Raw genomic sequence first — 11,166 nt, 5'->3', positions numbered from 1 at the left:
GTAGCGGAATACGTCCCTTTTCATGCCCGGCCAGGTTGCGACACGGCATAACTTCGTATAAGTCTTAGAGCCGCTCGCGTGTCCGGCCAAGTGCGAGTCGTGATAGTAACGCATTACTGCGCACCTCAGACTTTTTGGCACTACTACCTTGAACACCTCGTCTGTGTCCTTCTCAGATGGGATATACTTTAGCAGGAGACCGTCGGCATTCAGCAGAAATTGATCCAGCGTGTCAGTATCAGTACAAGATACATCCTGACACTCGGCGTTGACTGCAACACCAGCAGTGCTACACACGGCGGACGCACCGCCCGACTCCACAGAGTCCGACTCTCTCGAGAGCCCGTCGATCACCTTTCGACAAAACGGATCATTCTGCTGAGCTTTCAGTAGCTCTTCTTTGGTGAACACGATCCCCACCGCGCTCACTGCGTCTATGTGGTTCACGGTCTCGTCCGAGGAGGTCAGGGATGCTGCCTCCCCTTGGGACTGTTTTTCGGCTTCGCATGGCATAGAATTTGCCGTTGGCTCGGCCTGTTGACTCGCGGGAAGTTTGGTACAGTCTACGGGTGCTCGCGACAGTGCATCGGCCACCACGTTTGAACTGCCTTTCTTGTACCGCACGACATAGTCATATTTCTGCAGTAGCAAGGCCCATCTCGCTAACCGTCCTGCGGGTTCGCGAAGTCTGGACAGCCATATCAGGCTCTGGTGATCTGTTTCGATCACGAAGGTGGTCCCGTCGACGTAAATGTCGAAGCGCTTTAAGGCAAAAACAATGGCCAAGCACTCTTGCTCACAGGTGATGTAGTTCACCTCTGCCGGCACCAGCGAGCGGCTAGCGAAAGCCACCGGTCCTAGCACGCCCTCGTGCTCTTGGAGCAGGACCGCTCCCAGGCCCAGTTTGCTCGCCTCCGTTTGGATCACGAAAGGCTTGTTCAAGTCGGGAAGCTTTAGTTCCGCGGTGTCCGCGAGAGCTTTCGAAGTGCAGCGGAAAGCTGCCTCCTGCTCGGGACCCCAACTCCAGCTCACGGCTTTTCTGAGTAGCCGCGTGAGTGGCGCTTGAAGTGACGCGCAGTTTGAGATGAATTGGCGGTAAAAGTTCACCAATCCCAAATAACGACGAAGCGCGCTTACGTCCGTCGGCGCAGGCAACTCCCGGATAGCTTGTAGCTTCTCGGGATTCGGCGCAATGCGCCCGCAATCGAGCGTGAAACCAAGCAAGTTGATGCGGGCTTCTGCTATTTGGGCCTTTTCCGGGTTCAGTGTCATCCCCGCTGCCTTTAGCCTATCCAACACATCCTTCAAATCTCGTAGGTGATCTTCGAAGGTGTTGGAGCAGACGACAATGTCGTCGAGGTAGGCCATTGCATGGCTCCACTTGGCTTCTCCCAGTACTCGGTCAATCAATCGCTGGAACGTCATTGGAGCTCCGCACAGACCAAAGGGCATTCTCGTGAATTCGAAAAGCCCGCGGTGACAAACAAAGGTCGTTTTCGCCTCGTCACCCTTCTCCATTTGAACTTGGAGATAACCTCGGCTGGCGTCCAAGGTTGTAAAATACCGTGCGCTGCCGAGGTTGGACAGGATCGAGTCAATGCTCGGTAGCGGATATGCGTCTTTCCGCGTGACGTCATTCAGACGACGGTAGTCGATGCACAGACGTGAACTGCCGTCCTTCTTTGGCACCAACACAACAGGGAATCCCCAGGGGCTGTTTGACCGTCGGACAACTCCGGTGTCGATCATTTCGTCCAACGCAACGTCGATGGCTTTGCGTTTAGACAGACTGACGGGGCGCGCGTTTTGCCTTCGAGGAAGCGTGTCGCCAGTGTCGATCCGGTGTTGCACTAGGTTTGTGCACCCGGGCCGATCCGTGAACATTGCTTCATAATATCGCAACAAGTTCGACAAACGGGCTTTTTCTCGCCCTGACACGCTGCATGACTCTGTCAGCAGGGGGTGCGTTACTTCCGACACTACGGCACTCGTTTGATCTGGCGTCGAGGAACGTGCCGAGGAGTTCGTACTCGCTTCTTGGGAGGCTGTTGCCTCGTCTCGGCTGCTGCTGCCTGCCCCATCTTTGGAGGCTGTTGCTTCGTCTCGGCTGCTGCTGCCTGCCCCATTAACCAGTGGTTTTTCTGAAGTTGGGGGTTCGCAGAAGGGTTCCAGAGGAGCGAAAGTGCCCTCTCGGTAGCCACCGCTACCCACGTCGATCACAATGCCTGTTTTGGCGAGAAAATCTCTGCCCAGGATGATTGGAACGGAAAGATTGGGGAGATGAACAATGCGTTGCCGTCTTACTCGGGTCTCCCATCTCGCAACCAACCGCACTGTACCGCTTGAATGGGCGGTACCGCACGCGAGTCGGAAAGCCGTGTTGCCGTCCCTCAGACGCACTGAGTTTTGCCGGAGGTGGGTCAACACTTCGTCTCCGAAAAGTGAGGCGCTGGCTCCTGTGTCCAGCAGTGCCTTGAACGTCTGGCCGACAATCGTCAGGGCTATGAATGGCGCTGGCGTGCCTGCCGGAAAGCCTATTCTATAGGCCGACGGCAAAAGAGTATCTTGCTCCGTGCCGCCGTTAGCCGCCGGGCTGGTTATCGGCGGCTTTGCTCGTTTCCCGTCTGTCGGAAACCGGGGTTCTGTCCTTCGGGGCATTGTCGAACCAGATGGTTTGCGCTGTTACAGCGAAAGCAACGCTGTTGCGTGACCCTTCTTGAGTCCTGTCTCGGATTCTGATGCGCGCCGCCCCTTTCGTCCTGGGTGTACGGACGTTTTGGCCGCGTTTCTTCCCGTGGCGTCGGTAACTCCGTGTTCCGATCTCGCCTGTTGAACTGCGGCGCAGTCTCTGCTGCCCTCTGTCCACAGGAGTACGGGTCGAGCGCACGATCGGATATGACGTACGAGTTCCGACCTCGCTCGTCTGCGTAGTAGGCGCCGTCGTGTCTCCTGTTTCGGGACGCCGCGTCCCCGTTCTACGCGCAGCGCGGCTCGAGTGCCGCTGACGCTGGCGGCGGGGGCCGATACGCTCGTGCGGCCAGAATGTCTCCCTGGATCCGCCGAGCCTCCGAGGCCAGTTCGCTCAAGTCGCGAAAACGACTGCCTCGGAGATACGCTGCAAAAGTCGGGTGCGATTGTCGAATGACTCGCTCCACCCGCTCTGCATTGGGCGCTGATGGTTCCGCCAGCTCAAAGAGCTCCTGCATCGCCCTCACAAACTGCAAAAGTGACTCGTCTGGGTGTTGGGTCCGTTGTTCGAGCTCTCGCCTCATCCTGGGTTCGTAGTCTGCAGGGAGGAATTCCTGGCGAAATGCCTTGCGGAACTGCTCGATCGACGACAGCTGGCTTCCGGTTAGACGGAGCCACCGCGCCGCTTGGTCCACCAACGAGATTGGCAAGATGCGTTCCAGTATCTCGTTGTCTGACATTCCCATGGCCTGTTGGTAGTTTTTCACGTCCTCGAGGAAGTCTGTCGCGCTCAATCGGTCACCGTACCCTCGGTATGTCGGGACAGGGATTCTAACCGGTGGCCGTGCAGGCGGTGGGGGCCTAACTGCTGTTTGCAGTGCGCCCGTCAAGCTCTCGATCACCCGAGTTGCGTTTTCTAGCAGGGGGTGATATGCGCCGAGCGTGTTTTCTTTGTGGTGAGAATCGCTCCCCGCTTGTGAGGGTGGCGGGCTGTTCCCTCTGTGTGAGCCCGCCGAGTGGTGCGCTGCGCCTGGAGCAACATTGCTGTGCTGCAGCGTGTGGCCGGCGTCAGTGTTATCTCCGTGTGGAGAAGCTGACGGCCAGTCCGGGGTGAAGAGATCGAGCTAAGAGGCTGCACATGCCTGCTGTTGCGTCATCGCTTCTTGTTCGACCACATCCGTGTTTACTCCGCGAGTCACGGGTGGGCTTGGCTCAGCGACGAAAGCTGGCGCGCTCCGCGAAGGGGTGCCCTGGTTGCATGCGGGGCAGTGCGGGTCAACCCCGTTTGCGAAGCTCGGCTGGAAAGACACCTGCTCATGGTGTCCTTGCGTGGCTGAAGTTGCCCCAAAGCCGATAAGCGGCGTCGGGTTTTGGGCGTTCGCCTCTCCCTCGGCCCCCAAAATCCATGGCCGGAAATTGGCCTGGTTGTCTGACTTGCAAATAGTTGCTGCAAACTATATCTTTTTTTTTTTTTTTCGGCAGCCAACATAGAGCCGCACGTTAGGGCGCCAAATGTGGTATTTGACTTACCTCACTGCACCGCGAGGTCGATCCCACTCCGTAGCACGATGTTGAGGATTGCTACGGCCGGGTCCGTCCGGAGGCTGCCGTAGACTTCGAGGAGAGGAATCACTCCGAAACGCAAAGGTACTGAAGAAGCGGGTTTATTAGGCTCCTGTGCCACCACGCTGTGCCCGTCGGCCAAACTAATAAATAAAAGGAACGGTAAAGTGTCGGCGCTGTCGTATTAGACAGATTCACCTGGAGGGGACCCCCGCTGCCGTTTTAGGCAGATTCGTGGAACAAAGGGGAAGCACAAAAAGAAAGGCTCACGACGAGAGCTTCCCCCAAAACGAGAGTCAGGGCCGCCGTTCGCGGGCCGCTTATCTAGCCAGCGGAAAGTGGACGCGCCCGGGGTAGGTAGTGTGGCTTATCCTGCAGATGGGCGGCGTCCACCATCATTTCCGAAGGGTGCGCCGGAGGCACTTTCACCCAAAAGGGCGAGGGAAGACACGCCCTCTTCGAGGAATGCGGCCTTACCCCCGTATCCGGGATGACGTCGCCATAACGCTTCCACGGCCTGCTTGTGCTAGGCCTAGATAGGGAGACGGGGAACACGTGGCTCCCACATGCTTCAGTCGCGGGTTTTACCATGTACTGTACAGCAGTAAACTGCTGGCAGCTGGCGTCGTGCTCGAGGAATTTAACCAAATCTCGAGAAAAGCACAGCAATTTACGCGCGGGCGTGAGTTGACTTAAATGTTCGCCAGAACGAGGTGAGGATACTCTTGTCGTCTTCTCTTGTGCGGTTCAGTAAAGAGCGTGCTCTCATTAAAGGTGTGATCGGTCAGTTCTGCGTGCAGATCTGTTGCAAATGGCCTCCTCAATTCCGCCGAACTTGCACGCCTGTCCTACCCAATTTGATTTTGCCTTTAAGTGCAGTGAAGTATGAAGCATTGAATACCACGACTGAGGCCGGACAGGACGAACGTACACAAATATCTGGAATCTTGTCCATGTATTTCAGTATTTCTCTGTCTCTGGATATAGGATTCGCCTTCACTGGCTCATTCGGCACATTTCATCGAGCATATTTGATATGCGCCTAGAGTTTTGGGACGATCGCGTGACAGACAACATCCCAGCGTGAATGTTCGTTCAACCGGTCGTACGTCTAAGAGGTCGTACGAGAAACTCCCACATGTCTGCCCCGCACATTAATCGAATTTCCTTAGGAGGTTGCCGAGTTGCTCGGTCGCACTCGCTTATTGAGAAGAGTAAAGTTATACGCACGACGCGGAGTGCTCACGCCATTAGGATCACGCTTTTTGGACGGCGCGTGGGTCACTGGGGAGCGTCTTAAGCCAGCCCCCCGCCTACATTCACGCCGCTTCGCGGCGACAGTGTGCGGCTGCTCATTAGAAAACTATTAACCCACTTGATCAACAAATTGTACAGGCACTGTAGGCAAAGGGAGTTTCCCACCGAAGGTTAACGGAATTGTTTATATTGCAGTGCTCGTCTCATTTCAAATGTGGACAGCATACCTCGAAAGAAACCATTTACATTGCCATGTAACACTAACTAATACGATAAGCACATTTACAGGCTCTGAATGGGCACTGGCTGTTTAAAATACTACGTCATAACAAAGACACACATGTCCACCATTGTACAGGTACAAGTGCTGATGTGAGGCCTCCAGTTCAGGACCACATTTCGAGAGTTGAAACATCCCTGTTTTGGTGACCTCATAGGCACAGATATGTTGGTGAAAACAGTTTGTAGAAAGTCTCTCAAGCAGTGGGAAAGCACCATTCTTTGAGACATAAATGTTCCGTACCTGTGTGAATTGGGGAACTTTTCCGGTACATACTACCGGGATGTCTTCTACCCTGTAGTCTCCGGCGTCTAAAAACACGTTTTTTGCATCCAAGAGATCCACTTCGATTTCCAAGCTTTGGACAGCAGCTGGAGAGCTCTCTTTGTCAACAGCTCGGGCACACAGCATTCTCGGGCATAAAAGAAACTTGATAGAATTCATTTCGTAGCTCTGCAGGAGTCGGTGCCGAGTCGCAAGGGTTTTGCAAAGGTTGATGATTTTTTTTTTTTACTTTTGAAGCCATGGACTTAAATTACTAGTGTTTCGTTCGAAACGTAGACACCAGTACTGGCGCAGAAATACAAGGGCCGCCGTCAGTCTTGCATAGTGCACCATGTAGTGCATCTTTGGGAGGACTTCAGCTGTAGGATACATTGCCGTGAATGCTTCAACAAAGTCTTTCACTAGGACTTCAAGGTATGCGACCCAGTCCTCAGTAATCTTTTCAGACAGCACGAGAGTGACAATGTTGGGCAGCTGGAGGAGCACACTCCAGTGCGTGTTTTCTTCCTGGACAGATGTACCGAATATCAGGAAAAACAGCCTGAACAGGCACCATTTTTGGGCCGCTGTGCCGTTAAGGCCCCCCTTGAAGGAATGCTACTGTCAGTAGTTCCGGACGGTTTTTTCTGTCATTGTACCCATGGGAAAGCTATGTACCCTCTTAAGATCCTCCAGGGTCAGTGCTCCTTCGTCAATCAGACCTTTGGTGACGTGCCCTATGATGTGAGCAGATGCACCCTCAAAGAGGTCCTGCATCATGTCGGGGGCCACTTGTGTAGTGACATCAAAATGAGCCAATTGTGCCATTGGAGATGGACCCACAACGCCATGCAGCTTGCGACCGTCTTGCGGGTTTTCTTTGGCTGCGGCTAGGTGACTGCTGTCGTCAGCCCTCGTCATGATCTGGCACTGCTCTTCACTTGTCACTGCATGGAGGTTGGCAGTTGTTGCCGTAAAGTAGCGACATATATGCCCCTGAGAGAAGCTTGCCGAAAACCCTCCCAACTTGTGCTGGGACAAGTTGTCGCCACAGACTGCCACCACAATAACCTTCACGGTTTCTGGGACGCCATCTACCGTGACACTAGGGCCTTGGCAGCCGAGTTCCTCCTACTCATCAAGGACTTGTTTCAAGATGGCAGAAAGCCATGCTTTACTACGTCTTTGAACTTTGCCAGAACTACCAAGTCGACGAACCCCAACCTGGACTTGTAGCGCGGGTGCATATTAAAAAATGTGAGGTACATTGTTGTGAGCTTGTGGACTGCACGTTTCGCACCTAAAGGATTGGCTATTTTGACCTCGTCTGAATACAATATCTCAAAGAGTGTCGTTACGAACGCGTCTCCGACAACATCTTGTAACCCCTCGTACACGTTTTCATCCCTGAAGTCTCTGTAACACTTGTATCCTGCGTTCGTCAAGTTGGGGTTATGCGCGTGAATGAAGAGTTGTGGTTTCTTTTTCAACTGGAGCAGATTGCTGAACAGCTTTTCTATCGACACTAATTTAAAGGTGTCCCTGTCATCTCCAACTGCCATTTATTCTGAACTTGCGAAGGAAAATGCATTTTTTGCAAACTTCTGTCGTGCATTTTTTGACTTCACACAGCTGAAAATCTGTTCAACAAAGCTGCAGTCGAGCAGTGATGCCAGGTCTCTGGGCAGTGGATCCAAACTGAATAGAAAGGCCTGCTTAACCTATTCAGTAAATCGGTCTAATGGAGCCTACAGCATGAACTTCATGTCCAAAAACACAGTGTCTGCTGCACTGTGTATACTTTGAAATACATCATTTTCCCGACACTATAGTTCTAACACGGACATTAAAAATTATTTCAATGGATCCATGCTCAAAATTATGGCGACTTTTCATTCAGACACAAAATTGGCTTATCTTTAAACAAGTTTCAAAGAATGTGAATTCTGAAACATCTGTCAATTTTAAATTAACGCATAATATAAGGATGCGTTTTATGCAATAGGTCTGAAAGACGTTAAGATCGCTATCGCTCGGATCTCCAATTTCACTCTTCGCCCAAGGACCTTAGAGCATTCATTGTGCTTATTAAACGTTTTCTTGCGAGGCCCGTGGCCAGCTCCAAATGCACCCCAAGAGATAATGAAAAACGGCGAGTTAATATGACACTATTATAGACATGTGGTCATTTCTGGTCAAGCACAAAACCCTCTTTTTACCAGCAGCAACGAGCGTCGCGTCATAGATTCGTAAGCTAGATTTTTGTTCATTGATGACAAACTGTCGGCTTTCAACGCCTACCAAGCGAACAGCAAAGAGTATTTTACATTGAAGAGTTAAAGGTGTGGTGCAACGATATTCAATTGGAGCTTTTTTTCACTTTAAACGAGTATACTGGCACTGGTAGGACCCAAGTATGTTCGCACGCAACACCCTTGTCCAAGAAACACCTTTGTTGTGGTGTAACTTCAAGGATGAAAACGAGCGCTTTCTTTCAGTCTCTTTGTCGTAAAGGTTCATAAAGCGGGGGGGGGGGGGGGGGGGTCGCAGCGTCGGCATAGTCGCCCAGCGACAATATATGAATGCGGCTCATAGTTGGAACCCGAGCATTGCGAGAGCAGCCGATTTGGGTTCTCTGATACTCAATAGCTGGACAAGCATTCTGGTTATGGCTCGTGTCCAATCGCAGCAATGAAGACAGTAGCCGAACCCTAAGAATGTCTGTAACTCAGCGCATGTTCTGTGGTTTGCCAAACTCAGAGCGTGACTATGATCAAGACTGGCAGCTTATAATCTACTTCAGATCACGAGGCCAATTGTTCTGGCTGCAAGTTAAGGGAGTAAACGCTGCTCGTTTTTCTTTAATTGTTTGAGCGACGGTCCTGACGTGGGGAGAAAAACAAACGCGAGTTTCATTGGTCATTAACGTCAGGGATTCGTTTTAAGCGGTATTCGCGTATAGAACAAAAATGTTGCATCAATCCTTTAAGGTCAGAATGCGGTTAGTCTACATCACTGGATATTTCGCAGGCGACCTGTTGGTATCTAATCATGTCGTTTAACCCCTGAAACTTTGATGCAGAAAAGGAAAAAAATAACTTTTAGTCGAAGGAACATACGCAGAAAGAGGGTTCCAAACTTATTGCTACATGGTTTATACCTCAAGCATGCTATATATACCCACGCAGCCACTCTCATCTGCGCGGAGATCTGCTTTGTTGAAAGTATCTTGAAATACTAAAACAGTTGTATTTATAAATGTCCTCAACAATGGGGATCTCTGCATAGCCGGTGGCTGAGAGTGGCTGTGTGGCTTTATACAGGATGCTAGAGAAATAAACCAGTTAGCTGAGTTTAAAACGTTTCCTCTTGCGCCCGTACCTTCGACTAAAAGCTTTTCCTTTCCTGCACCACAGTCTGGGGTGTTAAACGACATGATTCAAACATGGTACTTGGTAGTATTTGCATATTACTAGTTTAAATTAAAAAAGTCAAAATGTGAAAACTTTCAGTTCTTGTTATTGTCATTTCAGTTATTGTCACCGATGGACTGGCGAGACGGGGACCGACGAAGAAACTAAACGTTTAAGAAGGCGAACTTGTGCCAAAACAAAAGAGCAATAACAGGTGTCGAAGGCGAGCGTCGATGACGGCGAAGTGGCCGGATCAAACGCTGGCGAAAGACTGAGAGCGACTTGCCACGCGGAGCCCCCTAAATGCACGCTTGGGCTTCTGGAACAATCGGCGTAGATGGCCCGGCGCGTAGAACATTTTAACTTTATATCAGCAACACGGTTCTCGAATTTACAGGAATATCATATTACAGAGTGAACAAAAAATGTGTACCTGCGTCTAGGCATCGAACCTTACTTTTTACGCGCAAGGCAAGCGCGATAACCATGAGGCCACGAGCCCGCTTTTGGAGTTTTGGGCATTCACTGCCGTGACTGTGGGTGCGCTGCGGACTTCAAAAATAGGACCGTAATTGAAAATAACTATCACCCATCAACACGTGAGTTCATAGAGGCAGCCAACATCATGAAAATGAGTTAAACTTGTGTTAGCAGTTCGTTTTTTACGCTTACCGAAAAAGAGTCGCTATATCTTGGCACTCGACGGTAAAGTGTGATAGACATTGCCACTTGGTTGTTACAGAAGACAAGGAAGCGAGATATGGTCAATTTTCATACGGATAAAAAAACAAGGAAGAAGACGAAAATACTAACTGAGTTCTGAGTATGTTCAGGGTGAATGAGTTCAATTTTACGCTATTTCCTACATGGGAAAACAAGTTACAGATAAATTCAAGTAAACAAGTTAACTTCACTATCCTGGAAATATCACAGACAAAAATTGAAACAGCAGATGCTGGGAGATTGTTGCACTTAACGGAGGTGAGTGGTAAAGCAATTTATAAAGCGCATTGAAATTGGTATGAGAAATTCCTACTTTATAATTAATGGTGATCAACACGCAAGGAGACATAAAAAGGGAGTGAAATGAACCTTTTGCGCATTGTAATGTTGTTGTTATAAATTTTATGAATAGGATAAACATTCAGTTTGCTACCATATTTGTTGTTTTGAACGCGGCGAATTATGAGAACGTGTTTTATGCTCCTCCTTGTTTCTGCAGAATTTACCCTAGCCGGACGGGACCATGCTCTACGGAGCTCCACGTTCTTTTCGTCGCCTTTCCTTTTCCTCGTGAACCTGCCGTTTGAGAAAGCCCGGAAACCCGAAGAGTGATTCGGCTAGCTAACACATTAACGACACTTGGAACGCTACTGGCCTTTGAGCCAAGCTTATGGGTGCAGTGCCTGGAACGTGTCTTTGACTGGTGTGTTTAGCCTCCTATCCTAATTTTGCATCAAATGTGGTTCCGAAGTGGCATCAAATGACATCAGGGAAGCTGAAGCCTCATGCTGTCGGAGGTCGCGATTTTGGAGGTTTGTGCTAGAAGTCCCGGCTAAAACTGGAAGGGAATGCGAGTGTTAAACGTGGTTAAATGCGGCGAAAAGGGGTAGAAAACTGCAGAAAACTATAGTAGACAAACACGACTTCTGCGGCCACTGCAAATGTCGTAGTGGTCGCGGAGCCTATCTCTAGTTTGGC

The 11,166-nt window shown here is 50.6% G+C and overlaps 1 protein-coding gene across 1 annotated transcript; it reads right to left on the bottom strand.

Moving 5' to 3' along the window:
• Positions 1 to 6,298: 6,298 nt before the first annotated feature.
• Positions 6,299 to 7,614, bottom strand: LOC120844514. Its single transcript, XM_040216325.1, has 3 exons — positions 7,231 to 7,614; positions 6,731 to 7,183; positions 6,299 to 6,580 (listed from the first exon to the last, which is right to left on the bottom strand). Exons 1-3 carry the CDS (start codon positions 7,612 to 7,614, stop codon positions 6,299 to 6,301), a joined length of 1,119 nt encoding a protein of 372 aa, XP_040072259.1.
• Between the last annotated feature and the right edge of the window lie 3,552 nt (positions 7,615 to 11,166).

This window comes from Ixodes scapularis, unplaced genomic scaffold (assembly GCF_016920785.2).
Source record: "Ixodes scapularis isolate PalLabHiFi unplaced genomic scaffold, ASM1692078v2 PGA_scaffold4__175_contigs__length_147842914, whole genome shotgun sequence".
Taxonomy (NCBI): domain Eukaryota; kingdom Metazoa; phylum Arthropoda; class Arachnida; order Ixodida; family Ixodidae; genus Ixodes; species Ixodes scapularis.
This window is presented reverse-complemented; position numbering and strand designations above follow the sequence as displayed.